Source organism: Gopherus flavomarginatus, chromosome 11, assembly GCF_025201925.1.
Source record: "Gopherus flavomarginatus isolate rGopFla2 chromosome 11, rGopFla2.mat.asm, whole genome shotgun sequence".
Lineage (NCBI taxonomy): Eukaryota > Metazoa > Chordata > Testudines > Testudinidae > Gopherus > Gopherus flavomarginatus.
In genome coordinates this window covers 49,817,199-49,843,118 of record NC_066627.1, presented here as the reverse complement: position 1 = coordinate 49,843,118, position 25,920 = coordinate 49,817,199, and the positions used below count along the sequence as shown (strand labels likewise).

At 54.9% G+C, this 25,920-nt stretch overlaps 1 protein-coding gene across 5 annotated transcripts; it reads right to left on the bottom strand.

Annotated features, from left to right (window-relative positions):
- Positions 1-241: 241 nt before the first annotated feature.
- Positions 242-25,342, bottom strand: SDCBP2 (syndecan binding protein 2). 5 transcript variants are annotated; one of them, XM_050918390.1, is made up of 9 exons: positions 25,022-25,342; positions 11,799-11,876; positions 4,809-4,872; positions 4,148-4,257; positions 3,596-3,757; positions 2,976-3,151; positions 2,707-2,878; positions 1,576-1,667; positions 242-769 (listed from the first exon to the last, which is right to left on the bottom strand). In XM_050918390.1, exons 2-9 carry the CDS (start codon positions 11,850-11,852, stop codon positions 715-717), a joined length of 885 nt encoding a protein of 294 aa, XP_050774347.1. In that variant the 5' UTR covers positions 11,853-11,876; positions 25,022-25,342; the 3' UTR covers positions 242-714. The 5 variants fall into 5 exon arrangements, with proteins under 5 accessions (XP_050774347.1, XP_050774345.1, XP_050774346.1 ...); XM_050918388.1 differs by lacking the exon at positions 25,022-25,342 and adding an exon at positions 16,251-16,456 and having other exon boundaries at positions 243-769; XM_050918389.1 differs by having other exon boundaries at positions 244-769; positions 3,596-3,760.
- Positions 25,343-25,920: the final 578 nt, after the last annotated feature.

The window sequence follows — 25,920 nt, the reverse complement described above, 5'->3', positions numbered from 1 at the left end:
CTTGAGGCCATTCCCATTCTCACCTACTCTACCCATTAACCTGTGATGGGACAAACCCCCTTGGATCTGACCTGCTCTGCAAACACCTCCCTCAAGCACTACAGCTGGCCCGGGATTTAGCTGAGGAAGAACCCACACACGCTGCTTGTCAAGTCCCAAGTTGTGCAAAGAGGAACAAGTGTGAATGCATTGCTAGCCAGCCGCAGGCGTCACCCTTCAATAGTAACTACTTTGGGGTGGCACTGCACAGTGGGTTTGGCACACTTGATGCTGGAGTGGCTACTGAGCCATTCATTAGCTCCTAAACCTACCCTCACTTCCCTCGGTTTAAGAAGAGGCAAATAGGAGCAGCTTTAATTGAGTTTATTAAAACAGCTCTTTGGGTGGGTTTTGAAAAGGTTGCATTACATGACCTCCACCAGGGAGGCCCTCCCACAACCATTCACCTCACTTCTGTGGATGTACACCCGCATCTCTACCCACATCCACCTCCCCGCGCTCCTTCGGACACCAGCCGATTGGATGGGCAAAACAAGGGTCAAGTCTGTCCAGGTGAAGGAATAAAAGATTAAAGGAAACAGATGTTTTTTGCTCTGGACTGTCCCCCATAGAGATGCACCTGTTTTCCTGGCATTGTAGGGAAGTCTTCTGGTATATTGCATTTAATAAGAGGAAGGAAGATTCGCTGAGCTCCCGCTGACCAGGGGCTGGACTTTAAGCATCAGGAAGCGAGTGGTCCATGGATGACTTGATCTGCCCAGGTGACAGCCTAATTAGTAGATGGGAAAAAGGTCAGTGAGGAAGTGTTTGTGCAAAGGATCTGCCCAGCATCTTTACCTAGCACCCTGCCTCCTTCCCTTGGCCAGAGCCTCCTTCCCGGCATTCTGGGGGGCTGGGGAGAGCAGGAATTGATCCTTCATGAACAGCACCAAAAAACCTGTACTAGGTAAAGCAATGTACATAGTACAGAGTGCACCCAGTGCTGTACAGAAAAGGAACATGATGTGGTCCCTGCCTCAAACAACGTCCGCTCTAACCATGCATTGTACAGAGGAAGGTGGAGGAATTGGCCTGCAAAAAGCCTGCTGAGGAGCTGTGGGACTTTGCATGAGCGTTGGTGGTGCCAGGGGGTTTTGATTTTTGATACTTTTACTTGAAAAGGGAAGGATGCCAGAGGCCAACAGCAGCCACCGGCCCGGTTGCACTAAGCACCATACAGAGGCAGTGGGGGATTTTTGGCACTATGAAAGGCATAATTTATTAGCAATTTACAGTAATTAACCTGATCCTTCTCTAGCACCTGTGACTGAAAGTGCTCACCACTTCACAACCGTCTTCATTTCAGCTCAGAGCCTCCCTGCGGGGTCGGGAAGGCTGATCCCCAGTGCAGCCTACGCTGTAATAAAAGCCCCGGGGCACGGCTGTGGCTGGCCTGGGTCAGGTTCGGGCTGGAGCCAGGCCTCTGAATTCTAACAGAGCTCTATGAAGAGCTCACCGATGCCTCCAGCTGGGACGCACCGGGCCAGGAGGCACTCACTTTGCCATTGTACATGTGTGGGAAGCCAGTGTCCCTACCGTTTGACCATGTGCTCGTAGATCACTGTGGGGATGATGGTGATGGTGACGGCATTACCAGCTGTAGCCAGGATATCCAGGATTTGTTTGTCCTTGAGGGGGGAAGAGTTGAGAAACACAATTTTACAGCCCCAGATACTGCACGGGCCAAGCATTCCCCCCCCCCAGCCCCCAGGCAGAGCGAACGCACAGCTGCCACTCCGCTGTGCACTCCTGCCGCAGCACAAAGGAGATGTAGCAAGGACAGAATGTAGGCCTGTCAGTTCCCTGCTACGGGTGAGTTATGCATGCACAGGGGGTTATTTGCATAGACAGCTGTGCAAACCTAGCTATTAAAAAAAAAAGTCAGCCTTGATTTTATTTTAAAACGTTTTTAACCTGGCAGCCTTTAAAACCAAAAGACTCACCTGCTGGAGGCAGCTGCAGGGACCTCCCATAAAGCAGCCCTTATTCAGGCTGACAACACACCAGTTAACGTCACTAAATGACATGAAAAAAGACTTTGTTTCGCCCCACCAAGCCCTGGGCTGGGGCACGCTGGTCCCCCAATAAAAGGAAGGCCTGGGAAGAGGGACCGAAACAGCCACTGAGTGTTTGCTGCAGCAAAATACTTCAACTTATAATTTAATTTCTGGTACATTTAACTAGAGATCAGTTTCCTTCAGCCTCCAACCACAATTTTTTCTTTTAATCAAAGATACCACCTGGGGGAGATTTTCAAAGCCACAAGAGGGCGTTCGGGACCTTAGTCCCACTGAAAGGGGCCAAGTGGCTCTAAAAATCTTCCCCTCAAACTCCTCGATACCCAGCTGCTTTGTCTGGTCTGACTGCAGCACACCAATTGCCACAGGAAACGCTTCCACAGCAGCAGTGAACAAGGAGGCATCAGTAACCCACAGTTGCAGCTTCTCAGAACACTCAGTTCCTGTTTCTCAAGAGAGAGACAAATCTTCAGCTGTAGGTCACCCGAGCCTGACTCAAGGTGCTTCCAATGGCTACCCCAGAGAGGCAGGATTCTCCCGCTGTGGGACCAGGCCCTGAGCGAGGGCTGCTCCCTTTCCTGGCCAGAGGCCTGTCTCAGGGAGTCTCCCGTGTGCACCCCTCCCGGCCCATCTCACCAGAGGCCTTTACCTTCAGGCCGATGACGTTCTGCCCATTCAGCTCACAGATGTAGTGGTTGATGAGGAGGCCATTCCGGGCTGCAGAGCTGCCTTTGGTGAGAGAAACGATCTTCCCCTTCTTGATGACGAACCCCACGTGTCCCGTGCTGTCTTTGTGCATCGTCACCGTGCGCTGGAAGGGCCTGGGGAGGGCACCGGAACACGGGTGGTTAGTCGGGACCTGACGCTCCACGGAGGAAGCTGGATGCAGGCCGAGCGCCCCACCACCCCCCCACTCACCTGTCTCGCACGATCACGATAATTTTCTCCGGGGCGGCCTTTTTCAGGGCCCTGTTGGCCTTGTCTGTGCTCCAGCCAGCGCAGTCTTTCCCGTTGATCTGCAGCATCTGGTCCCCGAAGCGCAGCCCGACGAGGGACGCTGGGGAGTTGGCCTTAACCAGCTGCACAAACACCCCCTGCGGGAGGAGCAGGAGTCAGACTGTCACATGGGCGGCACCAGGCATCCTATGCCCGGGACAGCGCTCGCATCGCTCAGCGGTGCCCACTCCCGCTGACTGCAGAGTGGCTCAGCAAGGGATGCTGGCCAGGCCTCGGCTGGAAGGATTTGGGGTTGCAGCGTGAGGGTTTGTGACAGAGGTAAAGGACCACAGCGGGCACTGCCAGGGCGACCTGGGCACCAGGCTGGCTCCGGGGAGTTTGGCTCCTGTTACCCCATCTCACAGTCAAAGCATCCTCAGACCAAACCGATCACTATCACAAAGGGGTCCAGCTTCTCCTTGTACTATTCTTATACAACCCCACAGTTGCTCAGCAGGTCCCAGCCCCGACGCTCAGGAGCCAGGCCTGATGGGACCGCAGTGGACCCAAGGTGAGTTGTGCACAATGGCCTCAGAACCCACCTGGTCGATGCTTTTCAGCTGGAGCCCAGTCTTCCCGCGCTCATCCTTACAGAGGTGGAGCTCCCGCAGGCCCGGTCTGATCTCTGCCCTGCGCAATCCGAGGTTGTTTCCCGTCAGTGGGGCGACCAGCACACCCTGGGAGGAAGGGACCAGGGCCCCTGCCTGCTGGAGAATCCAACCGGCATGTGAACAATCTGAGCTGACTCAAGTGCAGATGGTCCATGAGGTGGAATGAAAGTGGGGAGGAAGATGGCATCAGGGCTGGTCCCTCACGTGTCTATCACTGGAGTGGGCAGCGGGAGCGAGGTGTGGCAGGAGAAGGGAGACTTTCTGGTAGCAGAGCCAGGCAGCAGAAGAGGGAGGTGACCACTCCTCAGGCACCAGACCAACTGCTTCTTCAGGGGGACTTCTGCCTGGGTCTGGCCTGCAGGTTCTGTCCCCTCCTCTACAGAGTGTCCGGCAGGGGTAAGGGCAAGGACCCAGCTTATTGGGGCCTAGGACATGAGTGGTGCCATCGGGGGGACAGACAGACACAGTCACAGTGATACCTACGTTGCCACTTGCTGGGACCAGGGCTAGGTCCTTCTGGACCTCTTCACTGGAGAGCGAGAGCCCCATGTAGTCCCCAAGCTCCGTGAGGTTTGGGTACAGAACAGGTGGGGCTGAGGGGGGAAGAGAAAAGAACATTGTTCATTCAGAGAGCTAAGCTGAGCAGGCGCCGCCTGGGCCAGCCAGGGAGGCCCTGTCCTCCTGCCACAGGATTCGACTGCCTCCCTTGAGATGAAGAGCAAGTACCCACATCCTGCAGCCCCGAGACCCCACGAGACAGAAGCCCTTAGCCCCACCACCCCACTGTGGGGCAGATGCTCTGAGCCCCAGCAGGCGCGCCCCAGTGCTCGAACTGCTGAACGTTGTCAGGCGGCTCGGCAGGTCCCTACGTTTGGCCACCCCTGTCCTATAGCTTCAGGGCAAAGATCTGCCCTTCCCCCAGACATCTCCTCCCCCCTGCATCACCCCAAGCAGCCAGTTCACAGCCCCTCCTCACTGTGCCTGGCCTGAGCGGGGAGTGCAGCTGAGAATTAATCCTTTGTTCACTGGGGAATAAATGCTTTCCCCTGCACCCTGAGCCGCTATCAAAACCACTCCTGGTATAGAAGACTGTCCCTCAAAACCGCTTCTCGTGGCGAGAGGCTGAGTCTCAGCTGGGACTTACCCGTTGCTGGCTCTGACTTCTCTGCAACCCCAGACAGAGCCCTGGTGGCTGCATTCGCCTGAGCCTGGGAAGAGAAGACAGACTTCACTATGTGGGATGGCAGTGGGCACGGAGAGCGGGCAGGGTTGGCATGTTTTATCACCCCACCCCCAGCTTCTGGGGAGCTGGGATTGTCCTTGCGCTCTGTCAGTGGCTGGAGCGAATCCAGGCCTTCCCTTTCAGCACCAGGTCATGGGCTGGGAGACACAGCGGGGCTGGTCACTGAAACCAAACCACAGACAAAGGGGACCCTGCTCACTCAGTGTCCGAGGCCTTTGCTTGAAGAGGGACATAGCGCATCGCTAGGTGCAAGGCCGTCAGGGAGCACTGTCACCGCCCCGCCACATGGATGGGGTGTCACGGAGTGTGGGGGAGTCCGGTCCTGCACCCCTCTTCCTGGGACCCACAGTGACTCTCAGCCAGCCAGTAAAACAGAAGGTTTATTGGACAACAGGAACGCAGGTTACAGCAGAGCTTGCAGGCACAGTCAAGACCCCTCCACCGAGTCCTTCTGGGCTTTCAGGGTGCTTGGATCCTAGCTAGGATACCCTGAATTCCACCCACACAGCCCCAAGCCCAAACTCAAACTGCTTCCCTCCTGCCACTCCCTTCCTTTGTCCCCTTCCCGGGCAAAGGTGTTGACCTTTCCCCTCCCTTACCTAGCTCAGGTTACAGCCCTGGCATCGTCCATCCCCTAAAGTCCTCCCCTGCTCTCCCACTCCCCACACAGACAGTCCCTACTGCATCACATCTCTCCCCCCTTCGAGACTGAACTGAGCGGGGTCACTCTGCCCAGTGACCTGGGGATGTTCAGTGCCCCCTCTCCGGGACAACGCATCCGCTGTCAGGTTGGCACTTCCCTTCACATGGACCACGTCCATGTCATAGTCCTGGAGGAGCAGGCTCCACCTCAGGAGCTTGGCGTTGGCTCCTTTCATCTGGTGCAGCCAGGTCAGGGGAGAGTGGTCGGTGTACACGGTGAAGTGTCACCCAAAGAGATATGGCTCTAGCTTCTTAAGGGCCCACACCATGGCCAGGCATTCCTTCTCGATGGCCGCGTAGCTTTGTTCCCGGGATAGCAGCTTCTTACTCAGGTACACGATAGGGTGTCTCTCCCCCTTTTCATCCTCCTGCATTAACATCGCCCCCAGTCTCATGTCTGAGGCATCGGTGAACACCCTAAAGGGTTTGTCAAAATCTGGGTTTGCCAGAACTAGGCCACTAACCAGAGCCTCCTTCAGCACCCGGAAAGCCTCCTGGCACTGCTCAGTCCACATCACCTTGTCTGGCTTCCCCTTTTTGCACAGTTCAGTGATGGGGCCGGCTATGGCACTAAAGTGCGGCACGAACCTTCGATAGTACTCCGCCATCCCAATAAAGGCCTGGACCTGCTTTTTGGTTTGGGGGGTGGGCCAGTCTCTGATCACCTCCACCTTGGCTGGTTCCGGCTTCAGGCAGCCGCTCCCCACCCGATGGCCCAGGTAAGATACTTCAGCCATCCCCACCTTGCACTTCTCAGCCTTTACTGTTAACCCAGCCTTTCGGAGTCGGTCCATGACTTGTTTAACCTGGGACATGTGGTCCTCCCAGGTCTGGCTGAAGACGCAGATGTCGTCAATATACGCCACGGCAAAACTCTCCATCCCCCTCAGTAGCTGATCCACCAGGCGCTGGAAGGTGGCCGGTGCTCCCTTGAGGCCGAAGGGCAGGGTCAGAAACTCATAGAGCCCCAGAGGGGTGATAAAGGCCGATTTCAGCCTGGCATCTGTGTCCAGCGGCACTTGCCAGTAGCCTTTGGTAAGATCCATAGTGGTGAGGTACCGTGCACCTCCCAGCTTGTCTAGGAGCTCGTCAGGCCTGGGCATAGGGTAGGCATCAGATACGGTGATGGCATTGGGCTTTCAATAGTCCACACAGAACCAGATTGACCCATCCTTCTTGGGGACCAGCACCACTGGCGAGGCCCAAGGGCTGGAAGACGGCTGGATCACCCCCAAAGCCAGCATGTCCCTGACCTCTCTTTCAAGATCCTGGGCAGTTTTACCAGTGACCCGAAAAGGGGAGAATCTTATAGGGGGATGTGACCCGGTCTCCACCGGGTGGACAGTCAAATTAGCGCGTCCAGGCTGGTTGGAAAACAGCTGTCGGTATAGATGCAGCACCCCCCTGATCTCAGCGTGCTGGTCTGGGGTCAGCTGATCAGAGAGGGGAATCGCCTCCAGGGGGGAACCAGCTTTTGTCCCAGGGAATAGATCTACTAAGGGGTCATCTCCCTGCCCCTCCCAATGTCCACACACGGCCAACACCACATTCCCCCTGTCATAGTATGGTTTCATCATGTTCACATGATACACCCGACGGTGATGTGCCCGGTTTGACAGCTCCACCACATAGTTTACCTCATTCAGTTGCTTGATAACTTTGAAGGGCCCTTCCCAGGCGGCCTGGAGTTTGTTTCTCCTCACGGGGATGAGAACCATCACCTGATCCCCGGTGGCGAAGGCACTGGCCCGTGCCGTGCGGTCATACCAGACCTTCTGCCTCCTCTGGGCTCGGGTCAGATTCTCCCTGGCCAGGCCCATGAGCTCGGCCAGTCTTTCCCGGAAGGTCAGGACATACTCCACCACTGACTCTCCTTCGGGAGCGGCCTTCCCCTCCCATTCGTCCCTCATCAGGTCTAGGGGCCCCCTTACCCGGCTTCCATACAACAGTTCGAAAAGTGAAAACCCGGTAGATTCCTGGGGTACCTCCCTGTACGCGAACAGCAGGTGAGGTAAGTACTTGTCCCAATCTTGCGGGTGCTGGTTCATAAATGTTTTTAGCATCATCTTCAGCGTCCCGTTGAACCTTTCTACCAGCCTGTTGGACTGGGGGTGATACGCTGAGGCCCAGTTGTGCTGGACCCCACATTTCTGCCATAAGGACCGGAGCAGGGCCGACATGAAGTTGGACCCCTGGTCCGTTAAGACCTCCTTGGGGAACCCCACCCGGCTGAAAATTGTCAGCAGCGCATCTGCCACTGTGTCTGCTTCGATAGAGGACAAGGCCACCGCCTCGGGGTAGCGAGTGGCAAAATCCACCACCACCAGGATGTATTTCTTCCCTGACCGGGTCGTCTTGCTGAGGGGTCCCACTATGTCCATGGCCACCTTCTGGAAAGGTTCTTCTATGATGGGTAAAGGCCTCAAAGCCGCTTTCCCCTTGTCCCGGGCCTTCCCCACCCTCTGACAGGGGTCACAGGATTGGCAGTACTGTCGGACATGGGTAAAGACCCCAGGCCAGTAAAAGTTCTGTAGCAGCCTCTGCCTGGTGCGCCGGATTCCCTGGTGCCCTGCGAGAGGGATGTCATGGGCCAGGTACAACAGCTTGTGACGAAACTTCTGGGGAACCACCAGCTGCCTCCTGATCCCCCATGACTCTACTTCCCCTGGGGGAGCCCATTCTCGGTACAGGAACCCCTTCTCCCACAGGAACCTCTCCTTGCAACCTCTCCTCATGGTCTGTACCGCACTAAGGTCAGCCCGGTCCCTGTGCTTCCGCAAGGAGGGATCTTTCTGCAACTCGGCCTGGAACTCCGCAGCTGGGACAGGGATGGGGACCGGCTCTCTCTTGCTGGCTGGGTCTGAGGCTGCAGCCTCTCTGAACCGTGCCCCTGGGCGTTCCCCGCTCCCTGAGTTAGGGTCCTGCACCTCGGGTCGAGTACCTTCCCCGTTGTCGGGGTGCAGTGCCCTTTGCCGACTCTGACTACGAGTCACGACCAGGGCACTCTGGGTGTTACTAGGCCAGTCCTCGAGGTCCCCTCCCATTAACACGTCAGTGGGCAAATATCGGTGTACCCCCACATCCTTGGGGCCCTCCTTGGCCCCCCATTTCAGGTGTACCCTTGCCACGGGCACCTTGAATGGGGTCCCGCCCACGCCCATCAGGGTCAGGTAGGTGTCGGGCACCATCCAATCTGAGGCCACCACCTCAGGCTGGGCCAGCGTCACCTCTGCACCCGTGTCCCAGTACCCAGTGACCTTCCTCCCATCCACTTCCAGGGAAACAATGCACTCCTTCCGGAGGGGCAGCCCCGCGCCCACCCAGTAAACCAAAAACCCGGAACCTGGAGCATCCACAGGTGGTATGTTGCCAGCCCCCCTTTCCTGGGAATGTAGCCCCTCCTCCGATTGGGTTTTTACCCAGTCCACCCTCTGCGGGTTGGGTCTGCTTGGTCTGTCCCTGAGCTTGGGGCACTGGGCCCGTATGTGACCTCGTTGGCCACAGCGATAGCAGCCCATGTCTCGTGGGTCCCCTTGAGTGGGTCAGAGGGACCTGATGCTGGATGTTCCCCTTTTGGGGGGGTTCTCCATAGGCCCCCTTTGGGAGGTCCCATGATGACTCTCTCTCTGCATTGAGGCAGGCCTGCTCCTTCGAGACTCCTCCCTGCCATCCCCTGCCTGACTGTCCACAAATTGGTCGGCCAGTTGGCATGCGTGCTGTGGGTTCTCCGGCTTCTGGTCCATCAACCACAGCCTCAAGTCGGACGGGCACTGCTCGTACAGGTGCTCCAGTATGAATAGGTCAAGCAGGTCCTCTTTAGTTTGGGCCCCAGCTGTCCACTTGCGGGCATACCCCTGCGCCCGGTTGACCAGTTGTAGGTATGTGACCTCACGGGTTTTACGCTGGCTCCGGAACTTTTTCCGGTACATCTCAGGAGTCAGCCCAAACTCGCGGAGCAGGGCCTGTTTGAACAGTTCGTAGTCCCCTGCCTCCGCCCCTTTCAGTCGGCTGTACACCTCCACGGCTGTGGAGTCCAGTAAGGGGGTGAGAACTGCGATCCTGTCTGCAGGGTCAACCCTGTGCAGCTCGCAGGCATTCTCAAAGGCCGTCAGGAAGGTATCTATGTCCTCCCCCTCCTTACGCCGGGGCAGCAAGTGCTTATCAAAGCTCTTTGTAGGCTTGGGTCCCCCCTCACTCACCGCAGCTGGGGCCTCAGAGCTCCTCAGCTGGGCCAGGTCCAGCTCATGTTTACGCTGTTTCTCCTTCTCCTCCAGCTCTTGCCTCTTTAACTCGAGCTCTTCCCATCTCAGCTCCCTTTCATATTCTAGCCGCACCCGCTCCACGGATGCCGAGCGTCGCCGGGAGGATCCCCTGCTGGGGGGTGAGCGTCGCCGGGAGGATCCTCTGCTGGCCGGGGGTGTCACGGTGCCCTCGGTATACACTGGGCTCCTCCCTGCCCTTCCCCTAGGCCTAGGAAGGGGGGGGTCTCGGGAAGCCCTCGTCCGCCGGCTGACCACTCCCAGCGGGGACAGATACTGGTGCCTGCGCTGCATCTGCCCGGCTGCTTCCCTCAGAGACAGGGCTCCGTTCATTCATGCGGTCTCCCTGCTCCAGCTGGGCAATCAGCTGGTCCTTGGTGCGTCTCCCTGGGCGCAGCCCCCTCTGCTTGCACAGCTCCAGCAGGTCGCACTTGCGCCGCTTGGCATACATTTTCCTGCTGGCCACTCACAGGCTGGGGTGCTCGCCGCTCCCCACGGTTTCCAGGGGGACCCCTAGTGCACCAGCCCTTCTTGAGGTCACCACCTCTCTGCCAGGGTCGAGCTGCAGACTCCTTCGCCCCTGGGACCGCTCGCTGCAATCCCCCGGGGGACCCTGTTACTGCAAAGTCCTTCTCACTGGGCACACACTCCCAGGGGTTAACCACCCCTTCGTTTTACTGCTCCCCAGTCACTTACTGCAGGAAGCGCCGTCCACGGGGTGCAGTATCTCCCACCACTGCTATCACCAGTTGTCACGGAGTGTGGGGGAGTCCGGCCCTGCACCCCTCTTCCTGGGACCCACAGTGACTCTCAGCCAGCCAGTAAAACAGAAGGTTTATTGGACAACAGGAACACAGGTTACAGCAGAGCTTGCAGGCACAGTCAGGACCCCTCCACCGAGTCCTTCTGGGCTTTCAGGGTGCTTGGATCCTAGCTAGGATACCCTGAATTCCGCCCACACAGCCCCAAGCCCAAACTCAAACTGCTTCCCTCCTGCCACTCCCTTCCTTTGTCCCCTTCCCGGGCAAAGGTGTTGACCTTTCCCCTCCCTTACCTAGCTCAGGTTACAGGCCCTGGCATCATCCATCCCCTAAAGTCCTCCCCTGCTCTCCCACTCCCCACACAGACAGCCCATGTTGCATCACTGCCTGCACTCTCTCGGCTATGAGAAGTGATTTCTGTTTCCTGCTTTCTAATCTTCTGTTTCCAAGTTGTAAGTACAATATAGTAAGGCAGTAAGGTTTCTATTGTTTTTCTTTTTGTATTTACATGTCTATAGTTGCTGGAGTGCTTTAAATTGTATTCTTTTTGAATAAGCCTGTTTATTCATATTTCTTTTAAGCAGTTGACCCTGTATTTTTCACCTTAATACAGAGAGACCATTTTTATGTATTTTTCTTTCTTTTTATATAAAGCTTTCTTTTTAAAACCTGTTGGAGTTTTTCTTTAGTGGGGAACTCCAGAGAATTGAGTCTGTGCTCACCAGGGAATTGGTGGGAGGAAGAAGTCAGGGGGAAATCTGTGTGTGTTAGATTTACTAGCCTGACTTTGCATTCCCTCTGGGTGAGGGGGGAAGAGAGATTAACTCTCGGTACTTTTGTTTTCCAAGGCTGGGAACGGGGAGGGTGGAATCCCTCTGTTTAGATTCACGGAGCTTGCTTCTGTGTGTCTCTCCAGGAACACCTGGGGGGGGGGAGGGAAAAGGTTTATTTCCCTTTGTTGTGAGACTCAAGGGATTTGGGTCTTGGGGTCCCCAGGGAAGGTTTGGGGGGACCAGAGTGCCCCAAAACACTCTAATTTTTTGGGTGGTGGCAGCTTTACCAGGTCCAAGCTGGTAACTAAGCTTGGAGGTTTTCATGCTAACCCCCTTGCAGACGCTGCTCCAACAGCCGAGCTTGGTGTCAACTGGACCCAAAACCCAACCTCTTACCTGCAAGGTTTGATCCACCTTCATGTCCTCCAGTGATGGGTACAGAGCTGACATGGCTGCTTCCTCCACAAGAACCACCTGGAAGAGGCATGTGAAGGCAAGGGTGAGACAGATGCTCTGAAGTAAACGGAGAGCAAAGGTTACATTTCTCCCTCCCTCTCAGTTCATTGTCAAACCTTATTCAGAGCCGCCTGATATACCAGGGCAGGAAAGGCCCAGCCTCTCGGGACACAAAGCTCTGCACACTGCTGCATTAATGTCCAGAGTCAGCATGCTGCAAGGCCAGTCCACATGGGGTTGGGCAAGTACTGGCCCCCGGGTCCCAAGTTTCAAGTTCCAATGGGGTATGTTCACGGCACACAGCCCAAGAGGTCAGAGAGAACATAAAACACTCTTGCTGGAGTGTTGCTGGTTGCAAGGTAACATTGCACTGACAGACTCCAGAACCGTCCCGTACCAGTACCAAAACCAGAGAGAGACAAAGCAGGCTGCTCCCTAAGGCAGTGATGCACAACTCACCCTGGCCTTGCTTTAAGTGGTTTCTTTCTCTCTTGTACACTTTGCTACAGCGTCCCCCAGCTTGCAAGCACGACCAGGGAACCCCGTGCAAATTAAAATGACAGCCAGCAGCTTTCAAATACACCAGCTCAAAGCAAAACCTGAGCCTAAACCACTATATTTCACCTGCCTCTGGGTTACAGCCACAGGAAGGCTAATTCAGACCAGGTTCACCAATCTGCAGGAAACTGCACCTGGACCGTGTCTAGTTTGGAACATGAATGCTGTCTGGGTTCTCTTAGCCATGCTGGGCACAACTCTGCGCCCAAGCAGCCAAAGCAAAAGTGATCAGCCCAACCATCACCCTGTAATCTGCTCAGCCCTCATGGGCAAAAAGCCCCAGCGGGGGCATGAGTGTAGGATGGGATCATGGCCAGGCCTCCATATGTGATTCACATTGGTGCTACAGCGTACGCACGCGCGCGCACACACACACACACACTCTCTCTCTCTCTCCCCCCCCCCCCCCCCCCCCCCCGCCCACCTTCTCCTGAGTTTGAGTGGAAATTGCCAGAGGAATAAGGTTTTTGTCAGGCTGCATCGTGCCTGGTTCAAATTCTTTCCTGATCGTGTCAGTGCCCTTGCCACCCCTTGCAATTTAAACCACATTGTGCCCTCCTGCGGCTTGGGACTCTCATTTTGTGCACCTGTATCACATCTCCAATCAGTGCCGCACGCTATTCATAGCCAGGTGGGGAAACTGAGGCAGGAGGTGGTGCCGGCCTGGCCCAAGGTTGCACAGGAAGTCTGTGAAAGTGCCAGGAATAGACCAACACCCCCAGAGCAGCCTGCCATTCTAATGACTGCAGCCATGCCCGGGGCTTCTGCACACCAAGCAGTTGCTGCTGCACAAGATCAGCACCATGTGTCAGACAATTGTTCTCTGTGTTTTGCTGGTGTCCAACCTCTGCTGGTAACCACCCAAGTTCTGTGGCGTTAGCTGGTGTGACCTGCTGGCTGAATAGCTGCCTCTGTGCCATTAATACCCACAGAATAAACAGGCAGCGGGGCGGGCACCTGCCCCAGAGTCCGATTTCCCCTGGGCTGTGAGCCAACCCAGCACCGGGAGCTCAGGGCACAGGCGGCCTGTGTCAGCAGGCACTGCCCATGAAAAGGTCCCATTCAAACAGGTTGGTCACGTGAAGCCTGGAACTGATACAGCTTTGGGGCCAGGCCAAGTTTCTGCAGCATCACATGATTGGTTTCTGCACGTAAAAGGCAGGAACCCTAATGGCAGAACATCTTAAAGGGACAGAGCCCCTTTTCTCTCTCGCCTGGGCACCTCCACCACCTGAGAAGGCTGCCACAGCTCCTATTTTTGGTAATGCCGTTCTCTGCCCCCTGGCTCTGCCCCGCTTTAAAACTCTTCTCCTGCAGGGTGCGCCAGTGGGCTTCTGACGGGGTGGGTTTATGTCTTTTTGTGCACATCTGACGTGTGTGTGTGTGTGTGTGTGTGTGTGTGTGTGTGTGTGTGTGTGTGTGTGTGTGTGTGTGTGTGTGTGTGTGTGTGTGTGTGTATAAAAGCACATCTGTCCCTCTGCGTATGTGACAGAGAGCCAGCAATGGAGCCTATAAATGAAGCACAGGGGAGGATAAGAAAATTCTACCATCCTGCGGTCTGGCCTGACCCTCCCCTAAAGATTCCAGCCAAGTGCTCAGTGGGTGTAAATGCATGCGAGGCTCCTGGTTACACCTGGAAGGAATCCGGCCTTCTGCACATTCTGACCCTACAGAACAAAAACCAGCTGCTCGGGCACTCAGGCCAAACTCCTAGGTGTCCAACTCCCATTGAACTCACTGAAATACGGCCCTGAGCCTGCGTCCCTGCCAGTCACACGCTTCCCTGGTGAGCTGTCCAGCCTGGTTTTCAATGCCCCAGTGACGCAGGGGGTGTTTTTTTCCACTCACGTCCCTCAGACACTATCAGCTGATCTGATAGCAAAGGCAAAGTCTGGCCCTGCCCAGTTTGTCACACGGTGACATCAGCCGCCCCTGTGGGCTGTTACTGCTCTGCAGGTCCACGATTGCCCAAGTCAGGGATTATTCAGAACCAAGCAGACAATGTTCTGGGGTCGTCGCTTTATTTCCCCCGACTCTGGAGTTGTCGATTTATTTCCCGCCCACTAGCAGGGCTCCCGTTTACAAAGGCATGTCAAGTGCAGCCCCTGGCTCTGAAAACACAACCTGAAAGGTTGGGATCTCCCGAATGACGTGACCTGGTGGAATAAATGACATGACCACAGCCACTGACTAATAGGGCCAAGATCTCAGAACAGCAGCACACACCTGAGGCCAGAGAGAAAACCACCACCCTGGGTCCTGATGCCCCGCACTCGGACAGACCTCAGCCCTTCTGGAACACAGAAATACCCAAAGACACTCAAGGGCCCCGGAATTCAGAGCTAAAGCACAGATGTAGCAGAAATTCATTAACTTCACTCACAGCTCCAGCCAGTGAAGGCATCTGGAAAACAGACTCCAGCCTGAGCTGCATCAACATTCCCATCTTCCCTGTCCCTGGCACTAATCCTGTAGGCGAAACTTCAGGATCAAGCCTGAGTCCAGTGAAGTCAGCTGCTGAGTGACTCCGGTGGGAGCAGATGGGCCCTCAAAGTGACTCCAGGGTGGATGGGAAAAAATCCACCTCGTTCTAGCACCATTCCACCAGCTTTGGACGCACGATAATAGCCATCAAGGGATGCAGATCCCAAAGCCGAACCGAGTGATTTTCCAGCAACAAGAACAGAGCCCCCTTCACACAAGCCCCACAGGGTCCTCAGCAATTTACCGCTATGGGGCAAAGGGCTCGGGCCACCTCCTCAATATGTGGAAAGTGTCAGAATTCAGTTGGAGTCCATGGACCTAGGACAATTTACATCAGCTGAGGGCCTGTCCCCAGAAGTTCCAGTGCTCAGCACACATGGCTGGGCCCAGACGTTCCCGTGTTCAGCTCCCAGCAGCGACCTGTGTGACTCATCAGGCCAGCTTTTTGAAGGCGCTCAGCTCCCACTGTGCACCCAAGGTGACGCTCCCTTTTGACAGTCTGGCCCTCTGAGCCAAATCCTGTTGTGACATGAGCACATGGGGCTCGCACTGGTCCCAATGGAAGTGCCGCCAGCAGAGAGCAGAATCTGTGCCTCTAACATGCTCAGTTAGAGCAGGTGAAAGCAGCTTGTCTCAGCCTGGTTGAAAAAACTAGACTTCATCCCATCCAGCACCTGCCAGCCAAGCCCCCAGCTAAGCGTCCCAGAGAGAAGAAACCCAGCTGGGCAAACTAAGCTTTGCTGCTCCGTGGCGTCGAATGCAGAACTGGGCTGAACCAGAGCCCACAACAAACACCTGGGCTTGATTAGCAAACGGTAAATACCCCCAATGGTCTGTGATGGGATGTTAGATGGGGTGGGATCTGAGTTACTACAGAGAATTCTTTCCTGGCTGTCTGGCTGGTGAGTCTTGCCCACATGCTCAGGGTTTAGCTCAGGGGTAGGCAACCTAGGGCACAGGTGCCGAAGGCGGCACGCGAGCTGATTTTCAGTGGCACTCACACTGCCCGGGTCCTGGCCACTGCTCTGGGAGCTCTGTATTTTAATTTAATTTTAAATTAAGTTTCTTAAACATTTTAAAAACCTTATCTACTTTACATAGAACAATAGTTTAGTTATATATTATAGACTTAGAGAAAGAGACCTTCTAAAAACATTAAAATGTATTACTGGCACCCAAAACCTTAAATTAGAGTGAATAAATGAAGACTCGGCACACTGCTGAAAGGTCTATGACTCTATGATTCTAAGGAAACCGAACAGCCCAAAGAAGGAGCAGTGGGATGGGGGCAGCCCGGTGAAGCTTAGCGCATCCCTCTCCCTCTCTTGCTGAAGGGGTGTCCCTCCTTACCTGGCAGACAGCTCTGGAGCAGGTGTCTCTTCTCCAGCACACTCTGCCTTCCTCTTCCAAAGGTCTGTGATTTTATAATAGCAGAAAAACACAGGTGCTGCCTCCCTGGGAGGGGCGTCACCCCATCAGCTGACGACGTAGTCACCAGAGAGGAATTCAGCAGCCCAGGAAACAGGCAGGTGCAGGAAAGAGGAAGCCAAGCTCCATCCCTGCTCCACACTGGCAAAGTATGCGAGGATCACCCAGGTCCGAAGCAAGGAGCATGCGGGTTTGAGACTCAGGCTGCTCCGTGCAGGAAACCTGGCGTCACGGACTCTTGGTGCCTTGCTTCAACCGGGCACAAGCCTGGCGCTTTTCCTAGCACAGACAGTTCGTATCACTCAGGTCCCAGGAACTAAAATGGCCCCTTGGCTCCAGGATTCAGGATCTGGCTGGAAGGCAGGTCTAGTCTGGGGGGATGGCTTCTCCTAGCCTATCTGCAAGGCCTACATCAGGCACTGGCAGCCCCTTAGGGAGGCAGCGTGGCCTAGTGCTGTGGCTATAGGTCATAGGACCAGGGCTGACTCCTGGCTCTGACATCCATGCTGTGGCCTTGGGTAAGTCACTTCCTGGCTCCACACTGGGGTTGGTGATACACAAACCTTCGCTCCCACATGCCAGCGCCGTCGTTGACAAGCCTTTGCCTCTGCATGTGACTATTTGGGACATTTTTAAAGCTGTTGCAAAGCCCTGTTTTCTCTCGCAACAACGTTCCCATCTTCACCTAGCACGTCGGACAGCCTGGGCACCACCAATAGCGCCAAGACACGAGGGCTGGGATAGCATGGTGATCGGTACCTTAGCCATCCTGGTGAGAACAGGACAGCTACAATGGCCCCAAATCTGCACTTGGGTCCAAGGCTGCAAGTTGTGTGGCCTGGTAACGTTGATACAAAGCAACACAAACAGGCACACCCAGGGTGTAATACCAGAGGTGCCTGACCGCCCAGTTGCTGAAGGTGAGAAATGCACGTCAGGGTCCATTGGTTTTAAAGAGCTCCGGCCGAGCTCTGGGGTGTCGCTGCTACATCCAGCTGCCGCGTCTGCAGCACGAAGCCTGACGGTGTCATAGCCCTGCAGTCAGGGACAATGTGTCCCTGGATACTAATTAATGACATACTATTCTAACTGCTCAGCATTGCAATGACACGGTGACGGCTCTCGGAGTACCCAGGACTGTGAGTCACCTTGTTACCCCTGCCTCCAGAGTGCAGGAGACGTGCTTGTTCCTGGCTGGGTGGCAGCTCCTACCACCACCAGCCTATCAGCCGCTCCCTCTCCTCTGGGCTATGCCAGCCCTGGCTCTGCCTTGCTGATTAACAATCTGTGTGCCCCAGGCCTCAAGACCCCTTGACTCGTCCCCTGTGATATCCAGCCCTGACACTGGCTACTCACAGAAATCCCAGACCCTCTGCCCCCAAGGTGCCGTGTACCCCCGTTGACTAGGTTTAGCTTAAATCTCCATTCCTGTATAGCACAGCATTGTGAGCCCGTCCAGTACAACAACAGTGGGTTGATTTAAGAAATACTAAAGCTGTAAGAGAGCCTGGTGAAAACAAATGGTTACAATACAACAAGGGTGAAAGTAACTTAAAGCACTCTGGAATCCTGAGGAGGGGCGTGGCCTTCACCGGAAGATGCGGAGCCTTTAAATCCCCAGGCCCTTTAAATCAGGATTTAAAGGGCCCAGCGCTAGGGCTGTGGTAGCAGCAGCTGCGAGCCTCAAGCCCTTTAAATCACCCCTGAACTCCCAGCTGCAGAGGTGGCTGGGAGCCCTGGGGTTCAGGAGCAATTTAAATGTGAGGTTTTAAAGGGCCCAGGGCTCTAGCTGCTGCTACCACAGCAGAGCCCCAGGCCCTTTAAATTGCCAACGGAGCCCCAGGGCTCCAGCAGCAGGGCCCGGGGCTCCGGCTGCCACTACCCTCCAGTTGCCTTTAAATCCTCTCCGGAACCCTGCTGCCAGAGCCCTGGGGTAGCAGCGGCAGGGCTCCAGTGGCTATTTAAAGGGCCATGGGTGGTAGAAGCAGCAGGAGCCCCGAACCCTTTCAATAGCCACCAGAGCCCTGCCGCAGCTACCCCAGGGTTCCGGCAGGCTCCGGGGGCTATTTAAATGGCTCTGGCCCTTTAAATTGTCCCAGAGCTCTGGGGTAGCGGCAGTGGAGCTCCTGCGGTGATTTAAAGGACTAGGGGCGGCAGCAGCAGCAGGAGCCCTGGGTCCTTTAAATCACCACCCAAGCCCCGCAGCCGCTACCCCAGGGCTCTGGCAGCAGGGCTCTGGCAGCAATTTAAAGGGCCCTGAGCTCCAGCCCTTTAAATTGCTGCCTCAGGAAGCCGTTCCACCCCGGTATGGTGCACCAGCTCTTGCCAGCAGGGGTGGCAGGTTTGTGGAAATTTTGGTGGTGCCCAGAACCTGCCCCTGCCCAAACTCTGCCCCCTCAAACTACACCTCCCACCTACCCAAGACTCTGGGAGGGAGTTTGGGTGGGGGAGGAGGTCTGGAGTGCAGGCCCTGGGTTGGGGCAGAGGACTGGGGTGCAAGAGGGGTGCAGAATGCAGGCTCTGGGAGGGAGTTTGGGGATGGGAGGGAGTGTGGAGAGAGGGGGTGCAAGTTCTGGGAGGGAGTTTGGGGTTAAGTGGGTTTGTGGAGGGAGGGGGTGCAGGGGTGAGGGCTGTGGGGATGTGGCTGGGGACGAGGAGTTTGGGGTATGGGAGGGGACTCAGGGCTGAGGCAGAGGGTTAGGGTGCAGGAGTATGAGGGCTCTGGCTGGGGTTGGGGCTGGAGATGAGGGGTTTGGGGTGTTGGAGAGGCTCAGGGCTAGGACAGAGGATTGGGGTATGGGGGGATGAGGGCTTTGGCTGGGGGTGTGGGCTTGGGGTGTGGCAGGGCTGGGGATGAGTTTGGGGTGCAGGCAGGCTGCCCTGGGACTGGAGCCAGAGAGGACTCCCCCCAGCCCTCTCCTTGCTGGCAGCAGTGAGCTCTGGGGTAAGGACCCCCTCCCCCCCTCACTGTCACTGCACGTGCTCCTAGGGCCCCTATCAGGTCCAGGAATCCCCCTTGCCTCCCCCGTGGTGGGTGCCATGCCGGGAGGGGTGGGGGGAAGTCCGCCATCACCTGTGCCTCCTCCCCTGCTGCTGCCCCTCACAGTAGCCTCACTGGGGCTGCCCCTTGCCCAGTGTGCAGCAAAAGCAGTGACTGTGGGCAGGGGGCTGGCTGTACCAGTGGAGGGTCCCATTGGAAAATGAAAGGGGCCTAGAGGGAAGGGCAGCCTGCCCTGGCAGGAGTGAGGGGGCACTAGGACCCTGTGGCAGCAGTTAATGCAGGCAGGCAGCATGGAGCTGCAGGGGATGGGGAGAGACAAACGCTCTGCTCCGGGACCCAGGGAGGTGCATGGGGGCAGCAAAGGGGGGGCCGGGGCACACTCAGGGGAGGCGCAGGGGGAGACCCAACCCCGAACATTCGTGGAGCCAGGCTCCCGGACCCTCAATTTGCTGGAGCCCAGGGGCGGAGTCAGAGAGGGAGAGAATGCTCCATTTTCTTGCTGGTAGCTACTACACTTTTTCTTACTGGTCCTCCGTCCCGGCCCGTACCTGCTTACTTTCACCTCTGCAATACAAAACACCAACCTGGGCCTCCTCTTATTAATGGTTCCCTTTCCTAGCTAATAAAGTAGGTCCGTTCCCCCTCCCCACACAGTTCAGCTTGGTGCTGAGCTGGCTGGCCTCCCAAGGCCATGAAAGCAGCCCTGCTCCCCAAAGGGTTTCCGTAGTGAATGGATCCAGAGTGCCTCCCGCCTCTGTGTTATACTGAAAACAGCCAGGGCGAACCCCGGCCTTGCTGTGCGTTTCCTTTTTCACCTTCACGTGGTTTCACTTGTTTGCTGTTGCAGCTGGTGGTTTTTTTCCATTGAACATACTTGTGTTGCACAAGGCTACACAATTGAGCCAGGCATTACATCACCAGCTAAAAAGGACGGGGTGACAACACCACCCTGCCCGAATAGGCCATCACCGAGACAGATCATCCCCTGGGTCTAATTTCTAGCACCCAGTCTATAAAGCACACGTTCAATATAAATACGTTACTTCTCAACTATTACCCACACATACAGCTCATAATGATTGTGACGCTTGACAAGTTCTGAACTTTCAGTAGCTCCCTGCAACTCTTTATGGCTAAATAGCCTGTAAGAGGTGTGTTTGGTGTAGTGGGTTTGGCAGGGCTGTGAGCGTTGTTTGCAAAGCTCAGGGGACCCTTTGCTAAGGGGTGTCTGTGTGACATTGATGCAGTAAGTTAGCCCACGGATGCAGGTCTGGGCTCTCTTTTCTGGCCTGGGTGTCTCCTGCCACGTTTGCTTTCCCGTTAATATGCACAGTCTCCAAGTGCTATTCCTGCAGCCCTGTGCGCCGGTGCAACACCTAGGGCTGGTACCTTCAGGCTTGAATGTGCAGTGATCTGTTACCCCCCTAATTTTCTGTTGCACAGCTAATGGTTTAACTGTTTGCCTGCCCCATTGCACACTCATTCGCTGACAGGGTAGTTTTAGTCAATTGGGGTGAATGCAATGGGGTGGTTTTTGTTGCTCTCCCCTCTTTGCATTAGAACTGCCTCCAGTCTGGTATTGGATGCAGCTGTACCCAGTGTTAATAAATCCTCACCACCCCCACTGCAGGCAGCACTAATAAGCCCATTCTACAGATGAGAAAACTGAGTTACTCAAGGCTGTATGAGTCAATGACAGAGTCAGGAAAAGAGCCCAGGATTCCTGATGCTCAGGCTTGTGCTTATCTGCTAGACACTGCTCTGTCTCTGGTCATGAGCACAGGGGTCTGACACCACTGCGGGAGCGATCACATGCCTTCACTACAACAGCCTGCGTGACAGCCAATGTGGTAATTCCATGAGGCCTTTGAACCCAAGAAGAAAAATCAGTAGCTGGTGAGACGGTCTTGCAACAGCGCTTGTCACCAGAAGTCCTCACAAATATTCATTACGGTGGATCCTCCGGGTCCCTCTGATGTGAAAGGGGAGGTGGGTTGTGGATTTCTATGGCATCTAGGGCTGTTGGTCACACACTGTATTTCAAAGGTATAAAGGGAACAGAAGGTTCATGCTCAGGTTAAATGCAAATTTGGTCTGAGCAGCATTTAAATGAGCTTCCCCCTTTGATCAGCTTCCTCCTGGTCACAAAGGGTGCGTTTGGTCTGAACAAAGAGGGAAAGAGGCTGATAAGTATTTTTTGCATAGGGCAAACCACAGCATAAATAAGAAAGGATCAGGAGCCAGGGTCAACGGTCAGGGCATAACTGCCCCCACATTGTCTCTGCTGCTCTGATGTTGGGCACAAAATCGGGCAATACCAGTGGTGCGGGAACCTGTCTGTTGTTTAGCAAAACCACCCCTTGTGTGCAACGTCACCCTGATGCCCTCTGTGTGTGTTAGACAACAGGAGCCATTTCTCCAAAGCCTTGGAATGCTGCCCCACCGGCTCTGGGACGTCATTGCAGGAGGGGCTCTCAGCCAGGGGAGGGCACATGGGGAGCGCCCTATTCTTAGCAGCAGCCTGGGAAGGAGTGCCCCGGAAGCCCTGATAAGCTTTTTCCATAACACCCATGCTGTAACCTGGGCCTCTGTTTGTGAGAGTAACCCATAGCTAGCTGCTGGGGTGATGGGAGGGCGGTGAGGCTGCGTTCCTCCACCCGCAGTGCGCTCAGGCAGGGTCCACCTGAGGATTTCCTGGCTGAGCCAGAAAGGGCCCAGCTTGATTTCCAGATGCCAGGCTGGCAGTGAGCGAAACCCAGCCAAAACCGGAGTAAGGTCGGAGTGTCGCCAAGCCCCAAGCTGCAGGGCTGAATCCACAAGGAAATGCTGCGGGAACTCCCCATGCCCTGTGCTGTGCTGAGCCGATGCTGCTCGCTATGATAGCAGTTGTAGCAAAGGTTAAACTGGCGCGATTAAAAATATCCAAAAGCCACACAGAGGAAAGGGGGTACCCCGGCACAATGATGAAGACACCTTAACAAAGCAGGATCCCTGGGATGCAGGGACTCAACCTGTCACCAGTTGATGAGAAAGGGAGTTTTGTTAGGGGTCTCAATGGGTCCTGATCCCCGAATTGCTCAAATTAAAACGGACACTGCAACTGACACTGCTGGAAGCAGCTGTGCCTGCCACACAGCTACTGCTGCCCCGGCACATTCAAACCCAGCTCGGCCTGTAGCCTACACTGGCTCAAAACTTGCTCCTGAATCTCCAGCCCTGCTAGGCCCACAGAGCACAAGGCCGAGAGCACTGCGGGAAACAGGTCGGTTATGTCACAGCTTCCCGAAACTACGTTGGGCACACGCCCTGCTGCCAGCCAAGGGGAGAGGCTTGCTACAGGTCAGTAGTTGAGCCCCTGGATCAGTTTGTAAACTCCAGAGAGGCTCAGATTCTGCAGTGATACACTCCAGGGGAAGCACTGCAGAAGCTCACCTGCCCTACTTGAGTCAAAGGGAAATCTTCCAGATTGCACCCTTCCTCTGCAGCTCAAACTCTGCAGCCTCCTGCTGCGGTATGAGAGCCAGAAAGTGAACCTGCCTAGAAACCACAGCCACACTTGGCTAGGCAACACCCAGGAAAAGGTTACCTCATAACAGCTGCCTCTGAACAGGTGCTAGGCAACAGTGACCCACCCTGTGGATTACAGCACAACCAAGGAGTTTACTTCTGTGTCCTGTCTTGTGTCTCATGGGCTCAGTGTATTGTCAGTATGCCACTGGTGGCGTTTGTTGGGGTGGGGTCATTCCAGCCCACGATGGGACTGTCTCCGGCTCAGAGCATGCTCCAGCCGGCTCTCCTGCTCATGGCAGTTGGATTGATTTCTGGCCATTAAAGAAGCGTTTGAACATTTTTCTGTTTCTGATTTTAAGAGCAGAAGAGACTATCATGATAATCTCATTTGATTTCAGGCATAACACAGGAGGGAGAACCTCACCCAGGAATTTCTGTAGTTCATTAAGAGATTCTTAGTGATTCTAAACAGGGTACAGTGAAGAGGCTGTTTGGATGGATTTGTTAATATCGGCCCAGGACCTTGAAAGTGTCTCTGAACTAGCCCGAGGGCAGGGACTGCTCCAGTTAAGATTCCAACTGCCTCTTTGGGGTTGATCTTAACTTTCCCAAACTTTCACCATTTGGACTGAAATTGTCCAGGGTTGGGGTCTGGTAAAAAACAGAAAAGAAAAAAACAGTTGAGCCATTTTGGAGGGGGGGTGCGGGGAGGAAATGAACTTCTTCTATTACCAAAGAAACCGACCCAAACCCCCAAAACATACAAAGTTGTTCCAATTAACTTTACAGCTGAAACTCCTGTGCGTAAGAAGCTAAATATGGCAAGGAACTAGCTGTTCTTGAGGCGAAAGGCCTGTGAGAGCTGTGGTGTACCTGAATTTGATTTGACTGAGTGATGAGCCTTTGAAAATTGCCTGCTCTTCATACGTAGACCAGTTTGCACAAGGTTTTTCACTAGCCCTGTCTCCACCTAGGGTGACCAGACTTCAAGTGTGAAAAATAGAGGCAGGTCTGTTTTCGGGGAGGAAGGGGGCATATAGTTGCCTAGCGGAGACAAAGTCCCTAATATTGGGAGGTCTGGTCTGGGCACCCTGCCTCTGCAGCTCACTTAGGCCCCAGCCTGAATCTGCAAAGACTTCAAGAGACGCGTAGCTTTACGCACTCTGGGGAGCCACATTGAAGTCAGTGAAACTACCAGTGCACAGTGTCACCCCTTCCAACTGAGTCCGATGAGACTTGGTATTTTTCTTAAATCCCAGCACCTCAGTGAGAGTCCTGGGACTGTGGGTGACACTCAGTTTCCATTTTAGTTTTTAAAAAGAAAGACCATTCTAGCTCTCGTTGCTGCAGAGAAAAGCTTGAAAAGGTGACTCCTAAAGGCTCAAAAACCAGCAGGCAAAACACCACAAAACCCTCAGTTCTTAGTTTTAAAAATCTCATTATTTTAGGGGGCTTGGCCCAAGATTTTAGAGCTCCTGGAGTTGGCAGTAATTTGATCCCACAAGCTGAGCGCTGTAGCCATGCAGACCCCAGTGGAAATACTCACCTGGGTAACAGTACTAATACTCAGCTCTTACTGACCACCATCCTTCAAAGACTTCACAGGATCAAGGCCATACAGAACTTTTCATCCATGGATCTCAAAGCACTTTACGAAGTCGGTCACTATCATCCTTGTTTTACAGATGGGGAAACTGAGGCACATATGGGGGTGATATGGCTTGTCCAAGGTCATTTGGCAGGCCACTACAGGAGCTGGGACTAGAACCCACCCTGAGTCCTTAACTCTTGCTGTATCCACTAGCCCCCACTGCCTCTCTATCAGACAGTAATCTAGCAACCTTATAAGAGCTGTAGTAATAAAGACACTCCCATGCATTTCAGGCTTTTTCCTTTACTGGGCTTTTTAAAAAACAGTAGAATCACTTTTTATTTATCATCCAAACTTCGCAAAAAGAAAACACTCTGCATACACAGTGACAAGTGCATCTGATTTCAGCATCTCACTAATCGGAGGTTCTATTTGTAACACAATGAAATTTGGTTTTTTATCCATTATATATTAGTTTTAACCAGACAGCGTCCAAGTGACCCAGCCGACAATAACTAAGCGAGAAGTGCCAGGGAGGACACAGATTTCTATTTCACACTAAAGAAAGCACATTTGAAAAACCATCCCTACTTTGAAGGAGTCCCTCGGTTGCGTCCCTGCCGCTGCCTGTCGGGTAGCGTGTGGGAATCTACGTGCCACATGCCAGAATGCAGCCAGGGCTCCCTCTGCAAACCCTGCTGAGAGAAATCTGCACACACAGAGTCCCCGCAGGCTGCATCCTGTCTCCGGGACCCGGCCCTGTCTGTTCAGAGAGGCCCAGCCCCGGAAAAAGCGACAACAATGGAGTTCATACAGCTGGCCAGTGTTGATCTCTCTCCTGGCAGCTGAGCGTCCTGACCTACTTTTGCAAGAGTAGAAGAAGAGGCCTTGGGAACCCTGAGTTTCCCGCTCTCGGCTTCCACCCTCCAGTCAGGACACTGCTTGGAATAACTGGCCAGACTCTGCAGGTGCCTCTGCCTCTCCCCTTCCGGCCTGGACTCTTCCCCCCAAGAGAATTAGGAGGGTTGCTTGTTAAGCACTACCCTGTGCTCAGCCCTGTACGCAGACACAGAGCCCAAGCCTGATTGCAGTGTTGCCAATAGAAAAAATCCCATTGGCTTCTCCGGCAGCAGGATGGCGCCCATGAACGATGCACGCCCTAGTGCACTAGGCATGGATGTGACGAGACTGAGGCCCTGGGATGTGCTGGAGGAGTCGGCTGCCCTGGGCTGTTTGTGGATGTTGCAGAAAAATGGATGCCATCCTCGTGCTCGCTCTTGGGCCCTGCACTCGGGAATGGGAATACAGAGCCCCTCACGCCTGGAGGAACAAGTCCTGTGGCGAGGTGGCTGGGTGGGAGCCGGGACTGCTGTCCAAGCACCCATGGTGCATTGAGCACCTGGCTTTTCCTAGAGCCGAGCTGCTGGGGCAGCGCGGAGATTGGCAGCTGCTGTCTGGGCCACACATGGAAGAACAGCAGGGGGCAGCTT

Coding starts and splice junctions, on each gene's coding strand:
- SDCBP2 (XM_050918389.1), bottom strand. CDS start 11,852: ATGTCAGCTCTGTACCCATCACTGGAGGACATGAAGGTGGATCAAACC. Junction 2,879..2,975: donor ATCGTGATCGTGCGAGACAG/GTGAGTGGGGGG, acceptor TGCCCTCCCCAG/GCCCTTCCAGCGCACGGTGA. Junction 770..1,575: donor TACGAGCACATGGTCAAACG/GTAGGGACACTG, acceptor TCTACTAATTAG/GCTGTCACCTGGGCAGATCA.